The sequence below is a fragment of the Kogia breviceps genome, chromosome 11 (assembly GCF_026419965.1).
Source record: "Kogia breviceps isolate mKogBre1 chromosome 11, mKogBre1 haplotype 1, whole genome shotgun sequence".
In the NCBI taxonomy this organism is placed as follows: Eukaryota; Metazoa; Chordata; class Mammalia; order Artiodactyla; family Physeteridae; genus Kogia; species Kogia breviceps.
This window is the reverse complement of record NC_081320.1, coordinates 64,928,273-64,945,375: the sequence shown is the minus strand read 5'-3', so window position 1 is coordinate 64,945,375 and position 17,103 is coordinate 64,928,273. Positions and strand designations below refer to the sequence as shown.

The following is a 17,103-nucleotide window of genomic DNA, read 5'->3' as shown; positions in this document are numbered from 1 at the left end:
TGTATAAATATGCTACGGTTTGTTTATGAATTCCACAAGAACCATTTTTTAGATGGAGAGGGAGAAACCCCACCGGCCTCTACACTCGGCACGAGTGAATGTGTGTGTTCATCTGTGTGTCCATACACTCACTAAGCACCAGGCCTTGCTCTCGCTGGGTGCAAAGATGAAGCAGAAATGGGCAGAGAGGATGGTCACAATGTAGGGGAAAGGCATACGCAGAGGAGGCGCAGCTAAAACCTCCTGCTGGCTCTGAAGTTGGGAGACTTCGGAAGCCTTCGGAGAAGAGGTGGTTTGCTGTGAGCTTTCAAGGAGGATGGGATTTAGAATTCTCAGAGAAGCCTGGTGGGGAGGCCCTGCTGGGGGCGGAAGGAACAAATGGAGCAAGGGGAAAGCGGCGGTCCCACAGACAGACACTGCTGAATTCACCGCTTTGCTGTGGCCAGCCCGCCAGAGGCTTAGGACTGGCAGCCTGAACCTGGCCCATCCCAGTCCTGGGCCCAGAGGTGGGGCAGGAGGGAACCCAGACAGCAGCACATCTCTCGGGGGGTGGGGAGGAGCACAGGGTGTGTTAAAACAGACCCGCTCTGTGTCTTCTGGAGTTGGCTGTGCCCTTCTGCCATTTGCACTTGGCTTGCAGGCCAGGCCCTGAACAGTTCCTGTGTCCCACTGTCCTGTAGGGTACACGGGGGCCATGGGTCTGGAGAGGAGTGGCTGGGCCAGCGCCGGCAGTGAGCAGAGGGGAACAGCCTTCTCCTGCCTTCTTGCCATGTCTTCTCCAGTGCTCCCTCTGTTCCTCCTCCCCCTGAGTCCTTTCCCGGTCAAGAGTCACTTGGCAGGAGGCACGATGACACTTGGTGACCCTGGTAACTGAGTCTTTGTGTTGAGCAAGGGCCTTCACAATCTATGTCCACCTTGCCCCAGGCCCGAGGCATCCTGACCTTTGGGCCCATCCACACCCCAGTCTGGCAGAGGACAAGGTCACTGAAACCATATGAGTTGGGAATCTAGCCAAGAATGGCAGTATTTCTTTATCTTGTGTTTGTAGAGTACTTTGTACATTGTCAGACACCATCAGGCTTGTTGTTTCTTCAGCCAGCCAGTGCTTGCTGAGGGCCTACTGTGTGCCAGGTTATAGAAAGGTGAACGTGTTAAGGTTGATGCCTTTAAGGAGCCTATAGTCTGGCTGAGCAAACACGTGAACAAATAAGTATAACAAAATGGTGGGGCAGGAATACGTAAAGTGTAGATCAGGGCCCAAGGAGAGAGTGGTTGGTTATACCAGATTGGGGGGGCTCCATAGAGGAGGGGGCACCCAGTGGCAGAAGGTGAGCTGTAATTTTGGGTGGCCTCTGGGGGGTGGGGTGGAGGGTGCATTCCAGGCAAAAGGAGCAACCTGAGCTTAGTCAGCATTTGGTAGCAGGAGGCTGGGTGTGGATGCAGCAGGTATGGTGTCATAGTCAGCTCAGGCTGCTAGAACAAAGCACCACAGATTGGGTGGCTTATACCCAACAGACACTTATTCCTCACAGTCCTGGAGGCTGGAAGTCTGAGATCAAGGCACCAGCATGGTTAGGTTCTGGTGAGAGCCCTCTTCCAGGTTGCAGGCTGCCAGCTTCTTGCTGTGTACTCATATGATGGAAGGGGCTCTCTGGGGTCCCTCTCTCTTTTTTTTTTTTTTTTTTTTTTGCGGTACGTGGGCCTGTCACTGTTGTGGCCTCTCCCGTTGCGGAGCACAGGCTCCGGACGCACAGGCTCAGCGGCCGTGGCTCACGGGCCCAGCCGCTCGGCGGCATGTGGGATCTTCCCGGACCCGGGGCACGAACCCGTGTCCCCTGCATCAGCAGGCAGACCATCAACCACTGTGCCACCAGGGAAGCCTTGGGGTCTCTTTTATAAGGACACTAATCCCTATCATGAGGGCTCCACCCTCAGGACATAATTACCTCCCCAAGGCCCTGCCTCCTAATACCATCACCTTGGGCATTAGGTTTTCAACATAATGACTTTATGACTTTCAAGGGGACACAAATATTTGATCTATAACATGATGAGAGACAAGGCTGGGGAGATGACAGATGGATCTTGGAGGGCATGGTATGGAATGTCAGGAGTTTGGACATCACCCTGTAACAGTGGGGACCCCAGTGGAGGGTTTTAAGCAGTCGAGTTTTAGAAAGATCACCCTGGGATCCTTGAGCAGGATGGATGAGAGTGAGACTGGAGGCAGGGAGGCCAGCTAGGAGGCCAAGATGATCATCCACTCAAGAGATAAAGCCTAAAATAAGGAGATAAGAGAAGGGAAGGGGAGGGGAGGCTTGAAATGTTAAGGGCTTGGTCATCAGTTGGATATTGGGGCCAAAGGGCAAGAGAGAGTTGAGGATTCTCTTCTTGGACCTTCCTTCAGTCACTTCATCTTGAGCACCTACTACATATAAAGTACCTTGTGGGCACAAAGGTGAGAAAGATCTGGGTTCTGCCCACCGAGAACCTTAGTCTAGGACAGTGCTCTCTAGTCAGGACTGTGAGGTACACGTGACAGCAACACAATTTAAGTGGACTTTGACCCCACCCCTCCCTGAGAAAATGGGGGAAGGGGTTTATTGGTGCATATATTGGAAAGTTTCAGGGGGTAGTGCTTCAGGCAAGGTGTTCAAACAGTGTCTTTAGGAATCTGCCCTTTTCCATCAAGTCTCATCTCTGTGTAGACTTTGTTTGTTTTTTGTCATGACTGAGTTTATTCAATCTTTTTCCTGTCTCAAAAAAAAAAAAGCAAAAGACAAAAAACCCAGACATAAATATAGTTGTTTCCCTTTACAGCTTTCCCTTCTTGGTTTCTTATAGTTTCAGGTTTTTTTTTTTTTTCTGCTTTAGAGCTATGCTTTTATATTTAAATTTTTTTTAATTTTGGTAAACACAAAACATAAAATATACCACCTTAACCGTTTTCAAGTGTACAATCATGTTAATGACATTCACGTTATGTAGCTTCATTTTAAGGCAGCCTTTCCCTAACATTTATTCCTGGCCTCTTAGCAGCTTAACAAGCCCAGTGGGAGGGGTAAGAATTCTGGGATTGGGTCTTCTCGGCCCAGACCAGGCCACGTGCACACCCTCAGCCAATCACTGTGGCCCTGATGATGGGTCAGCCTGGATCACGTGCCTGCCTTTGAGGTGGGGCGGGGTCTTCACCCTGTGAACCACAGTGGGTGAGCGAGGCTGCACAATGGGTGCTCAAAGGGAAAGAGGTGCTGCTGTGGAAAGAATGGGAAATGGATGCCAGGGACGCAAAAACAGCAAATTCCACTGCAGTCACATAGGACCTGAGCGCCTGGCTTAGGTGAGGTAGAAACTGTTTGGTTCCACGGGAGGGGTGCATATAAATGCTGTGTAGTCAAGTCATCTAGGGACTGTGTGTGGCAGTCCAAACAGTCTCATTTTGCCCCCATTGAACTACTGGGGGAGAGAAGAGCTAGATGTAAATAACCACTCCATGATGTAAACATGCTGAGTGCCTGGGGAGGGGTCTCTTCTAGCACCTGGGAGGGAGGGGTCAGGATTGCTTCCGGAAGGCACTGCCTGGCAGGCCAGGCAGAAGTTGGGCATGGGGGTGCCACCAGTGTGGTTCCCCACGTGGGGCATGGGTGCCTGCTGTCTGTCCACCGCTTGATCCCAGCCGCTGCTAATACCATCCTTGCTTTAGCCCCCTCCTTCCCCTCCCAGGACCTCCGCCTCCCACTGGCTGCTCCAGAGTCTCCTCAGATGAGCCCACCCTGGGCCCCTGGGAGGGGCCTGGCGTTGGGCACCCCCCCTCCCCTGCCGAGCAGGGCAGGTCCGAGGTGCTCCCCTCCTCCCACAGGCCTCTCCCTGGAACGCCTACCCAACTCCATCGCTTCCCGCCACCGCCTGACCGAGAGGGAGGAGGAAGTGATCACCTGTTTCGAGAGGGCCTCCTGGATCGCTCAGGTGTTCCTGCAGGAATTGGAGAAGGTGAGCTGGAAATAATAGCCCCATGGTCATCACTGCCCGCTATTGAGCACCTGTATCTGTGCAACCCCCCCACCCCACTAAAACCGTCGGTCCCGCTTGTACAAATTAGAAAAGAGGACCCTCCACCTGCCCTGAAGATGCTCTGCTTTATCCATTGGAAAACTCATTATAGTATCTTGATTCTGTAAGCATGAGGCTCTCTACTGCCAGAAAAGAGTTTTAATAAACAGAAGAGTCCATGCCACCCGCGAGCGGCTGGGAACCTCCTCGGTGAGCTCAGCTTGTACGACCCAAAATGTGATAGCCCTGTTGTGTTTGTTAACTTGTTTACCCCTCACAGCAGCTCTCTGAAGTAGGTATTACATTCATCCCTGTTTAATACATGAGGTTTAGAGAGATTAAGCCATTTGCCCACTACTCTTCCCTTGGAAGGGTACAGTCAGGCCGGTCCGTGTAGGCACTCTTCCCAGCTCTCAGGTGCTCCGGAAGCTCCCTACTGGACCCTTTAGTGGGGAGGAGGCCCATTCTTAAAGCCTTGCAGAGGCTGGCAGAGCTGGCCACAGGGGTCTGGAAATTCTCAGGCCTACTTATCTCCCAGCTTCTGCTTCGGGGGGCCTGAACGAACTGTCAACAGGACAGCAGTTCCAGGTGTTAGCAGCATACTGTGATGTTACTCCAGTTCTTCCCTTCTGGGGACTCCTGGTTTAATGGGGTGGGGTACAGGCAACCATATTCAACAAAGATACTTACAGTTACTGCATCCCTGTTTTCACGTCAGGCACTACTTTGAGTACTTTACACTTGTTCTCTAATTTAACCTTCAAATAGTAACCAACTGCAACAGGTTACGATTGTTATTCCCATTTTGTAGGTGAGGAAACTCAGGTGTGGAGAGTTAAGTAGCTTCCCGGGGCTCAGACAGTTCATAAGTGGCGTTGGCAGGGCTTGGACCCTGTGTGGCTTGTGACTTTGGGGTGGTGCTTAAGTCTTCTGTTTAGTAGATGTTTAGTAGCTGCTAGATGGCAGGCTTGGCAGAGGAGATTTAGGATTGGCATCCAGACAGAGGAGGTGGGCACGAGCTGAGAGGCTCAGCACCCAGGAGATATTTGAACCTCACCTACTTTGGCAAATGCCAAAACGTCAACCCGGCACCTGTTTGTGATGGACTTTTTTGGAGGCGTCCTCCTCATGCCAGGGTCAGTTCCCATGGAGCAGGATTCTCAGCCTCAGGACTTCTGATGTTTGGGGCCAGATAATTCTTCATTGTGGGGCTGCCCTGTGTAGAATGTCCAGCAGCACTCACAGCCTCTACCTATGGGCTGCCAGCAGCCAACCCCCCTCCAACTGTGACAACCAAAAGTGTCTCCAGATATTGCCAAAATGTCTCAGGGGCAAAACTGCCCCCCTGTTGAGAGTCACCGTCCTAGAGTCCCTCTGCTTGGCTGGACTTCAGCGGGAAAGAAGTGACTGGCGGCTCAGGAGAAACAGGACTCGAGTGTACTCCCTGGCAGAGGTCCACGTGGAGACTTGAGTTGACCTCTGCCAAGGTCACATGCAATGTTTCAGGAGCTCTTCATGTTTGAATTACATATAGTTTGGAGGAAGCTTTCATGAAAAATTGAAAGTCCCCCGTTCAGTCAGAAGCCTGGGTTTTGGACTCGTAAAAGGGGATTAAGGTGATGAGCTGGAATGGTGTCCAGGGCTGGAATCAGCGCCCCAGGGGCACTGGGTGGACAAATGGGCCCCGATAGCTGGTTATCTCAGGTCGAGGGAGGGCAGGCCATAGAACCCTGTGCACTGCAAAGCTGGATGTCCCTCCTAAGACCCAGTGCCAACCTCTGAGGAACTAAGAATCTCTCTAAAACCTATTTCAGTTTCTGAAAGATAAGGTGGATGGCTCATTGATTTTTTTTTTTTTCCCCCTCATATCAGAGAGGGAGGTGGCATAGTGAAGGCAGGCCCATCTCGGTGGGGCTGGGTGACCCGCTCAGAGCTGAGGCTTAAGCGACAGCTCAGTTAATAACAATTGTTCCTCAGCTTTCCCATGAACCAGGGGTCAGCTCTTGGGCTGTTCTGAGGTTACATGGTTATGTGACAGGGACAGTGCAATGTCTGGCACTCGAATATTGAAAGAATGCACCAATAAGTAGTAGAAAGAGCCTGGAATGTGTAGCTGGCCAGACTTGAGTTTGAGGTCCAGGCCCAGGCCAGCTTTGTGTCCTCGTGCACTTTCTGAGCCTCAGTTTCCTCATCTATAAGGTGCAGATAAAACCAGCCTTGTAGGGCTGTTATTATGGGCATCCAGCATTTGCACAGGGAGAGTGCTTTAGACCTATTTTGAATTAAAGCAAGTTAGGTTGAGTTTGGTCTGAGTGTTGCTCTACGTGCCCCTAAGGTAGCTGGGGGCTTGGGTGGCGATGGGGCTGCCACCTCTGCCTGGGCTGACCCTGGCCCTGGCCTCTCGGCCTCAGAACTTGGAGACAGCAGCTCTCTCTGTGTTCCCCTTCCCAGATCACAAGTAACACCACATCCCGGCACCTGAAAGGATCTCACCCGGTCGACTATGAGCTCACCTACTTCCTGGAAGCTGCACTCCAGAGCGCTTATGTGACAAACCTGAAGAAGGGGTAGGTCGCTGGCAGCTGAGCGGGACCTGGACATTTCTTTCAGGCCTGGGAGCTGCTGACATTGGTCAGGCCTCCCTCTTCTCTTGGCTGTGTGTGTGCGGGCTCCCTGGAGAGGACGATGGCGGCTGGCTTGTTCCCGTCTTGTCAGACTGAGCTTGCCCAGGCCCTCGGGGGAAGGGCCAAGCTTCAGGAAGCTGCTGAAGCAATAAAGCCTGCACATGTTGGGGGTGGTCATCTTTAGAAGGCGGAGTTCTGGGAGCCCGATGATGGTGTGGGAAGGGTGAAGGACAGTGAGCAGGGCGGTCTGGAGGTGGTCACTGTCGCCTGAAGTGTCAGCTAAAGTCATTTTGCTTCTCTGAGCCTCATTCTCCCCAAAATCTAATGGAAAAGGTGATTCCTGATTATTCCAACTTTCAAGGGGCTGTGAGATCCGAGGGGAAGTGTGGTGAAAATAAAGGCCTGGCATCATTTTGGGGGTGCGACTGCCCTGCCGGTGAGGTGGCAGGAAGCTTGTTTTCCTGTGCATTGACTGGAGGGTCCTGGGACCCAAGAACATGGTGCCCAGGACCCCTTTCTTAGTCTTTTGCTCCTTGGGGTTAAGCAAGGCACCCTCCTTCTGTGAAGAGTCTGGTGACGCTTCCATCTGGGTGTGAGGGGCTGGTGGTGTTTCGTAGGTGCGTTGGGTGGTGGTGGAGATGGAGGGAGAAGTGACAGGACCAGGAGGGCGTGTTGCTGGCAACCGTGGCTCTCTGGCGGTTCTGCAGGGCCGAGTGCCTCCACCAGGCTGGAGACTAGCAGGTGGGGGCCTGGGTTTCCCGTGCCTCATCGGCTCCCTCCTCAGCATCATTACTACCCTCTGCATACACCGTGGGCTGGGGCCGTGAGGACATCCGGGCAAGCGGAGGGACTCACATGTGGCGAGTGCAGCCAGTCACCGTGGAGGCTGGGTGCACGTCTCGCCCCTCTCGAGCCTCCCAGGTGGACGTGGGCCAGCCACACAGGTGTTCCCTCCTCCCCACAGGTGAGGAAACGAAGGGTCAGGATCACAGAGCTTTCTTTTCTTTGACTGGCTAGAGTCCTTTGAAGCCCCTATTTTGTTTTTGGTATGATTTATTTTGTTAAATTTCACTTTATTCATCCTTTTCATTTAACATTTTTTGGAATAGATGATTCTTGTACAGGATACCAAATTAAAAAGGTACAGAAGACTAGACAATAAAGAGTTTCCCTTCCATCTCCATCCCCTGCCTCCTGGTTCCTCTGTAGGCAGTGTTCCTAGGCTCCTGTATCATTCCATGATAGTTAGCAGCATGCACAAGCAATTTTACGCACATATTATTTTCTTCCTTTTTTAAATGCATATTCTCCCCTTTGCCTTTTTTCATTCAAAATGTATCTCTTTGGGTTTCCCTGGTGGCGCAGTGGTTGAGAGTCTGCCTGCCGATGCGGGGGATGCGGGTTCGTGCCCTGGTCCGGGAGGATCCCATATGCCACGGAGCGGCTAGGCACGTGAGCCATGGCCACTGAGCCTGCGCGTCCGGAGCCTGTGCTCCGCAACGGGAGAGGCCACAACAGTGAGAGGCCCGCGTACCGCAAAAAAAAAAAATCTCTTGGAGATGGTTCCACATCAGAGCTGCCTTTTCTTTGTACTGCTGCACAGTGTTTGTAGTATCGTATAGTACAGATCTCCTACAGTTTGTTTACTCAGTTCCCAACTGAGGAACAGATAGGTCACTTCCAGACTTGGGCTCTTTTCAGCATATGCCAGAGTCCAGAACAGAACCATACCTATGCATTGTTTCAGTGGGAATCTGTCTGTAGGGTGGATTCCGAGACAGGAATGTTCTGGGTCAAAAGGTACGAACGCTGGTCATTTGGGTAGAGGTTGCCAACTTGGACCTCATAGAGGTTGTTTCAGTTTCTGTGCCACCAAGATGTGGGAGAGAGGCTGCTTCGTAAGCCCTCACAACATAGTGCAAGCTATTTGTTTTAAGTTTTTATTGAAATATAGCTGATCTACAGTGTTGTGTTAGTTTCAGGTATATGGCAAAGTGATTCAGTCATACATGTGTGTATTTGTGTTTGTGTATATATATATGTCCTTTTTTAGATTCTTTTCCATTATAAGTTATTACGAGATATTGAGTGTAGTTCCCTGTGTTATACAGTAGGTCCTTGTTGTTTAGCTATTTTATATATAGTAGCGTGTCTCTGCTAATTCCAAACTCCTGGTTTATCCCTGCCCCACCTTCTCCCTTTGGTAACCATAAGTTTGTTTTCTATGTCTGTAAGTCTATTTCTGTTTTATAAATAATTCCTTTGTATCATTTTTTTAGATTCCACATATAAATGATATCATATAATATTTGTCTTTGACTTACTTCACTTAATATGATAATCTCTAGGTCCATCCATGTTGCTGCAAATGGTATTATTTCATTCTTTTTTATGGCTGAATAGTATTCCATTGTGTATATATGCCACATCTTCTTTATCCACTCATCTATCAATGGACATTTAGGTTGTTTCCACATCTTGGCTATTGTAAATAGCGCTGCAATGACCATTGGGGTGCATGTATCTGTCTGAATTATAGTTTTCTCCAGACACATGCCCAGGAGTGGAATCACTGGATCATATGGTTAACTCTATTTTTAGTTTTTTAAAGAACTTTCATACTGTTCTCCATAGTGGCTGTACCAGTTTACATTCCTTCCAACAGTTTAGGAGGATTAATGCAAGCTTTTTGATGTTTTATTAGGCGTGATTGGTGAAATACACTATCTCAGCATCATTATTGTTGGGGGGGCAGATGATACTTATCTATTCACTTTTCCAGTGTTGATACTTGGAAGGTAATTACTTCTTTTGTTTTTTAAAATTATTTCTGTTGAAGTATATTTGATTTATAATGTTAGCAGTTTCAGTTGTACAGGAAAGTGATTCAGTTATATATATATGTATACATGTATATGTACATATATATATATATATATATATATATTCTTTTTCAGATTCTTTTCCGTTATAGGTTATTACAAGTGATTGGGTATATAGGTCCCTGTGCTATACAGTAGGTCCTTATTGGTTCAGCGTCATTTTAAATTTGCACTTTTCTTAGGAGTGAGGTTCGTTAGATTTTTATGTTTTAATTGTTTGCACCTTTAAAAATGCATAATTTATTAAAAAAAATTTTTTTAATTGAAGTATAGTTGATTTACAATGTTTTAGTTTCAGGTGTACAGCAAAGTGATTCAGATATATATGTATATTCTTTTTCAGATTCTTTTCCCCTTATAGGTTAATACAAAATATTGAGTATAGTTTCCTGTGCAACAAGGACCTATTGGTCCTTGTTGGTTATCTATTTTATATATAGTAGTGTGTATATTTTAGTCCCAAACTCCTAATTTATCCCTCCCTCCCTCCTAGTTTATGTAAGTAATATAATGTTTATGGTGGAAAACTTGGAAAATACATAAAAATATAAAACGGGCAAATTTAAAAATTACATATTCAATCTTTAGATCAGGGACTGGCAGGTTATGACCTTCTGGCCAATCACCTGCTTTTGTGAAGTTTTTTGGAACACAGCTTGCCTGTTGGTTTAGGTGTCTTCTATATCTATGGCTGCTTTAGAGCAACAACTGCAGAGTTATATATGACTCCAAGCCTTAAATGTTTACTGTCTGGCTCTTTACAGAAAAAAATTTGCTGGCCCCATATTCTAGGTAATCACTATTAACATTTTTAATATAAATGTATTTATTTATTTTTTATTTTTGGCTGCGTTGGGTCTTTGTTGCTACATGCAGGCTTTCTCTAGTTGCGCTGAGCGGGGGCTACTCTTCGTTGTGGTGTGTGGGCTTCTCATAGCAGTGGCTTCTCTAGTTGCTGAGCATGGGCTCTAGGCGCGCGGGCTTCAGTAGTTGTGGCACACGAGCTCTAGAGCACAGCCTCAGTAGTTGTGGCTCACGGGCTTAGTTGCTCCGCGGCATGTGGGATCCCCTCCCAGACCAGGGCTCGAACCCGTGTCTCCTGCGTTGGCAGGCGGATTCTTAACCACTGCAGCACCAGGGAAGCTCCCCACTGTCAACATTTTGATGTATGTCTTTTCACATCTTTCTGTGTACAGATATGCAGGTATATTATTTTCTTTTCTCTTTTAAACAACAACAAAATAGTATCTTACAGTACTGCTGCTTTGTAGCCTGCTTTTTCCACTCAGGGCTTGGTTGGGAGCCTCTTTTGTGTTCCTCCTAATCTCTCTTCTGTATGAAGTCACTCTCTTGTGGCATCAGGGGAAGGTGCCAAGCCCACGCCTGCAGGTGGGCTTAGGGCTTGGTGGGCTGTGTGGCTGGGACAGTCATCCTGGAGCTGGGCCTTGAGGGAGGGGAGAATCCCAGAGACAGGAGGAGTCTAGGTGGGGCAGAAGAGGTAGGATGAGGCTTAGGATTCCAGGATGGGGAACTTGGGAGGGTCCAAGGCCAAATACACTTGGGAAACAGTGGGTTAAAGACTTCTCAGACCCTTTAGAATAGGAATCCAAGGAGCATGGTTGCCGATAGTAAATTTTCAGGAGGAGGCAAAGACATGTAAAGTTTTCAGTTTCGTTTGACATGGACCCCTTGTTTGGTGTGGGTCTCTGGGGACCGCTCTTTAGGAACCAGCACTCCGGGACTCCAAGGGGAACAGCTAGACTGAAACGGAGTTTCTGGCCCAGGCAGCTTTTCCATCCATCAGGCATCCCTGTCCCATCAGAGCTACATCCCATTTGGGGTGTTGGAAGCCCCCCCGAGCTTCAGCCCTGAATGCCTGGAAGAGAAGGAAGTGGAGTCCTTGCCCACAAAGCAGAGCAGGCCATGGTGAGGCCACTCCCAGGAAGCAGCAGTGGCTGAGATGGCTGGGGGTGGGCGTGGGCCTGGGGGGAGGCAGTCCTGCCCCAGCTGGACGTCGGCCTGGAGGAGGCCTGTGTCCTCCTTCTCTCTTACCACCCTGACCTTGTGTTAGAGGAGGTGGGGTGCCGCACGAATCCTGTCCTCCAGATGGTAAGAGCAGGGAGAAGGTCCTGGCCAGGAAACAGGCTCTCTCCCTGCTCTCTCCTCGTACATGAACACCCACCAGAGCACCTGATTCGTCACAGCTGCTTAGAAAATCTAAGGCAGTATTATCATTTGTTTGTATTATTATTTTTTTGAGGCCGTCCACAGCTGGCTGGGCTGCTGCCTCAAGCTTAAAGTTTACACTTAAAAAAAAAAAAATTCTCAAGTGCTAGGCCAGGGAGGCAGTGGTGTCCCGTTTGGGACATGAGGATCGGGAGGCCCAGAGAGCCAAGGTGGTTTACCTCCCAAGGGCGGGACTGGCCTGGGAGCCCTGGGTGCCTCCGACCAACCACCCTGTGGCCAGGGAGGTGGGGCAGGGGGGAGTCACCGGGTCACACATGCTGCCTCTGCTCTAGCTCCACCATGGCTTGTTTGTTCCTATTCAGTTACTGAATTTCAGTTTCAGTGAAATGGTGGCCTAGCAGGCTGGTTCCTGTTTTTACTTCCCAGGCAGCTGCCACCCAGCTGCTTCGCTTTAGCTGGAGACTGTAGTCGCCCTATTTTTGCAAATAAAGTTTTATTGGCACATAGCCACACCCATTCATTTACATACCGTCTCACCCTCAGAGCTGAGAAGTTGGGATTGAGATCAGAGGGCTAATCCTGAAATATTTACTCCCTGATCCTTTAAAGAAAAGAGTTTGCCGATGCCTACTCTGAATTTGTGCCAGGCACTTAAGTGCTTTGCTGGCATGTGTCTTTAGTCTTTCCAGGAGCCCTCTGAGGTAGGTGCTGTTGTTAGCACCCCCATTTTACAGATGGGAAAACCGAGGCACAGAGAACATAAGTGACTTTTCCTGGACAGAGCCAGGGTTGTGTGTGCCGGTACTGTCTGACACCATTAACCATCAGTCTACACTGCCCACAGCAGAAACCCAGCAGTTAAGACCCTGCTGCCGCCCCCGAGGTGCTCACAGCCTAGCGTTTGTTCCTCCGAGTCTGCCTCTACTTGGTATGCGTGGTCCCAGCTTCTGGTTTGAAGAGTTGGTGGGCGTCAGGGCAGGGCCGGGGAGTGGAGGCCACTCAGTGATCCTGAGCGAGTTCCTCCTCTACTCCTCACCCCCACCTCTAATGGGGGGTGTCTCTTTGTCCTGCATCCCAGGGTGTGAGGGTCCAAGAGGAGGGAGGGAATGAAAAGACACTGGAGTACGGAATTCAGAGCCCTATTAACTCTCCGCTGAGGTCCCCCCACCTCCACCCCTCAGGGCTGCCTGCTCCCTTCCCCACACCAGCTTCTCTGCAGATATGATGAGGTCAAGGTGAGCGTCCAGTACAGTCAGGAGGGAAAGAGGGAGAGAGCCAGCAGTTATCAAGCACATGCTGTGTGCTAGGCTGGACCACATGCTCTGTGTACAACACTCTGTGAAGGAGGTCATGTGACCCCAGCCCACTAGTGAGGGGCTGGTGATCAGAGAAGGTTGAGTCACTTGCCCAACCTCACCCACTGGGGTTCCAGCTTTAGATCTGAGCAGCCTGGAAACCCATGCCGTTTCCAGTTTGGGGGGTGTCAAAGGGCAGCCTGGGCACCTGTAGGGTGTGTGGAAGGACAGAGCCCCGGTGATGGGGTGAGTTGATGTCCAGGAAAGCCCAAGTAATTTTAGTTAGTTTTCTGTCGTTCTCACTTTGTTCCCCTGTCTTTGTCCTCTTCTTCCTGAAGCACAAATTTCAGTCCTTAAAGTTGATGCTGGGCTTCCCTGGTGGCGCAGTGGTTGAGAATCCGCCTGCCAATGCAGGGGACAAGGGTTCGTGCCCCGGTCCGGGAAGATCCCACATGCCGCGGAGCGGCTGGGCCCGTGAGCCATGGCCACTGGGCCTGCGCGTCCGGAGCCTGTGCTCCGCAACGGGAGAGGCCACAACAGTGAGAGGCCCACGTACCACCAAAAAAAAAAAAAAAAAAAAAAGCTGATGCTGACTCCCTCCCCACCCCCGCCCTTTATTCCTAAATAAAGAGGAATGGAAACTGGATCAGCATTTCTTTCCAAGCAAACAGCCCAAATATTTGAAAGGCTGAATGTGAGGAGCAGTTCCCAGGACACGTGGGAACAACTCAGCCCCTCTCTCAGTTTCCTGTGAGCACATACAGCCCAGTGGTGGCCCTGGAATGTGACATATATAAAGTAGCCCTGGGTGCCTGTGTGGGCTTTAAATAATTTCTTTACACCTTTCCTCTTGATAGTAGCTAATATTGTTGAATACTTACTGCATGTCAGGCAGAATGCTAATGCCTTTACGTGTAACCCTGTAACGTTGGAACTAGTAATATCCCCATTTTCCTGAAGGAGACGTTAAGTAACTTGCGCAAGGTCACAAGGCTAACAGGTGGTATTGCCAGCGAGCCTGATGCCAAACTGTGTCTGCGCAACCCCACAGCCTGAGGCCATGCTCATTACATAGTCCTGGGCCCAGGATACCACCCACCCACAGTAGGTCTGCATCAGTGAGCTCCTATAATTATGTATCATGGTCTTCAGGTCAAAGTTACATCTTCCTGGGTGAATCACTGGTTCCAGTATTTTTCTTATACATTTGTCATTATTAGGAAGTTAAAAAAAAAAAAAAGTCACCTTAGCCCAGGGTTTTTCAGCCTCAACACTGCTGGTGTTTTGAGCCAGATCTCCTTTGTTGTCGGAACCTGTCTTGTACACTGTAGGTTTTAGCAGCATCCCTGGCCTCCACCCAATAAATGCCAGTAGAACACCCCACCCCGCAAGTGTGACAACCAACAATGTCTCCAGGCACTGAAAAGTGGCCTGGGCTGGGGGTAGGGGGTGAAATCGCCCCCACTTGAGAACCACTGTCTTAGCCCAAGGTGTGAGAGGTCAGGGGGAGATTGGGATGCAGACGCCTGATATTGGGTCACCTTCTCCAGGACAGCTCTGGAGAATCTTTTAAAGGCCTCCAGAGCCACTTCCTGCAGGTTAAGCTCACCCGCACTTGCCTGGGCTCTTGTGGTGTTTGGGAAGAGTTGGGGAGAAACCCTTCCCTGTGTTCAGAGAGGTCACAGCCCAGTAGGGGAGATGGCGCTAAGGTGGAAAAGCCCAGCAGCTCATTTCCCAGCTGGCCTCCGAGAGCCCACGGGGTGTCAGGGCCCCTGCCCAGGGCAGGATGGGGACCCACTTCACGGAGCTCACGTCCCAGTGGGGAAATGACAGTGTGGGATCCAGATGTTGACAATGGACAGTGCTCTGTACTAGAGGAAAAGAAGACAGAGAGGTGTGAGTGCTGCCTGGGACAGGATGGACTCTAAAGAGACATTTTATCCTGAGGGGCCAGGTGGAATGGAGCCCCTGGGGCTCAGGCGCTGCTGGGTGTTAGAAGAGGTTCCTTAGGGCCTGAAGAACAGGAAGAGGTGGTGGGATCTGCTTCACAGATTCTGGGCTGTAACCTGAGAGCCTGAGCTCACTCCCATGTGGGCATGGGGTGGACCCAGGTTCTAGAGACCCCAGAGGAGCCCTTGCTGAGAATGGGGTGCTCAGCCCCAGGGGCCAGATGGCCACAAGCAGTGCTCTTCCCAGGGTCCAACTTGTCCCTCCAGTTGAGGATTTGACATAATTTAAAGGGTGTGGTGTTCTCCACTATGTAATGTGGGTGACGTTTCCTTGGCCTGCAGACAGTGCTTCTCCTTTAATTCTGAGCTTTGGTGAGGCCTGGGCCTCCCTTATGCTGCCCACTTATTCATTGTCTGAGGGACATTCATTTTTCCCAAGGGCCTTGCCCTATTGATCCAGCAGTTAATTCCCCCAGCTGACTCCTGCCCCTTGCTCTTCCTAATTGACCTGGGATTGAAAGTGCTGGCCTGAAAGTCAGGAGTTGGGAGGCCCCTACCTGGGGTCCGCTTCCCCTCACTGCCACCAGAGGGCAGCCGAGGACTCTGGTTGGAGCCTCGCCCCAGGCAGTTCTGCGGATGCCCTGCCAGGAGGCAGCTTTCTGTTGGGCTGGGGGGTTGATGGCTGCTGGGACCAGGGTCTTGGCTGTGGGGGAGGCTTGGTTCTCCTTTGCACGAAGCAGCGCAGGGGTGAGGCAGCAGGGGACACCTGGGGGTGATGCAATGCCAGGGAATCTGTTGATGACCCTGACCTCACTAGGACTGGGTCTCTGAGTATCTCCCAAGAAAAGAATGTGAGCCGGGGCTTCCCTGGTGGTGCAGTGGTTAAGAATCCACCTGCCAATTCAGGGGACACGGGTTCAAGCCCTGGTCCAGGAAGATCCCATATGCCGTGGAGCAACTAAGCCCGTGGGCCACGACTACTGAGCCTGTGCTCTAGAGCCCGCGAGCCACAGCTACTGAGCCCACATGCTGCAGCTACTGAAGCCTGCACTCCTAGAGCCCCTGCTCTGCAGCAAGAGAAGCCACTGCAATGAGAAGCCCGCGTGCCGCAACTAGAGAAAGCCCGCGCACAGCAACGAAGACCCAACGCAGCCAAAGATAAATAAATTAAAAAAAAAAAAAAAAAAAAAAGAACGTGAGCCAACTTGGCTCCTTCCCCCACAGCAGGCAAGAGGCCATTTCTCTTTGGGGTGTTTTTTTTTCTCTCCTCGCTCTACCTACAGAGCCCACTCTTGGCTCAGGGCTGAGAGTAAGCTTGGGCCATGTGTGTTGAACCAGGTGGGCTGCATGTCTTGTGCATGCTCTTAAAAAAATTTTTTTTTAATCACTAAAGCAATATATGCTCATTGTACCAAAACCAAACAACAGAGAAGAGAGTGTTTTCTGAGGGAGTTGCCCAGGGCTTGGCGGGTTGTGGGGCCTTATGAAGACACTCTCCCTTTCTGCTGTGTGTGTAGGCACCTTAGAAAACCTGCTGTTGGGTATGACCCCATAAGGGGTGTGTTCAGTCAGCAGTAATTTTGTATTCTTAGCAACCACCCAGTATCTGCAGCGCTGGGGGAGGGCATGAGACAGAAGGCTCTCGGGCATTCAGGGGCCAGAATCACCCAACAGTGAAGCCCAAGAGAGCCTCCTGGTGGTCACAGAAGAGACCCCTTTGGGCATAGGGAGACCTCTGAGGTCCATCGGAGAGAGCACATCCTTCCAGCATCTCTTTTTTTTTTTTGGTGGTATGCGGGCCTCTCACTGTTGTGGCCTCTCCCGTTGTGGAGAACAGGCTCCGGACGCGCAGGCTCAGTGGCCATGGCTCACAGGCCCAGCCGCTCTGTGGCATGTGGGATCTTCCCGGACCGGGGCACGAACCCGTGTCCCCTGCATTGGCAGGCGGATTCTCAACCACTGCGCCACCAGGGAAGCCCCTCCAGCGTCTCTTAATGCAGAGCCTTTATTTATTGTCAGCACCCACTGCCCATACCCCACCTCACTAGAAAGCTCCCCTTGCCTGGATGTCTTCAGTGTCCTGCAAAGGAAGTGTCACAGCCTTTTTCTGGGGCTG

At 50.6% G+C, this 17,103-nt stretch overlaps 1 protein-coding gene across 2 annotated transcripts in view; it reads left to right on the top strand.

The window, feature by feature from the left end:
• TTC7A (tetratricopeptide repeat domain 7A) overlaps positions 1-17,103 on the top strand; it is a 123,992-nt gene that overhangs the window by 30,869 nt on the left and 76,020 nt on the right. For both annotated transcript variants that reach the window (XM_059078299.2, XM_067007645.1), the window contains 2 exons: positions 3,860-3,990; positions 6,502-6,617. In XM_059078299.2, coding sequence (XP_058934282.1) covers positions 3,860-3,990; positions 6,502-6,617 — 247 coding nt within the window. The remainder of the gene's footprint in view (positions 1-3,859; positions 3,991-6,501; positions 6,618-17,103) is intronic.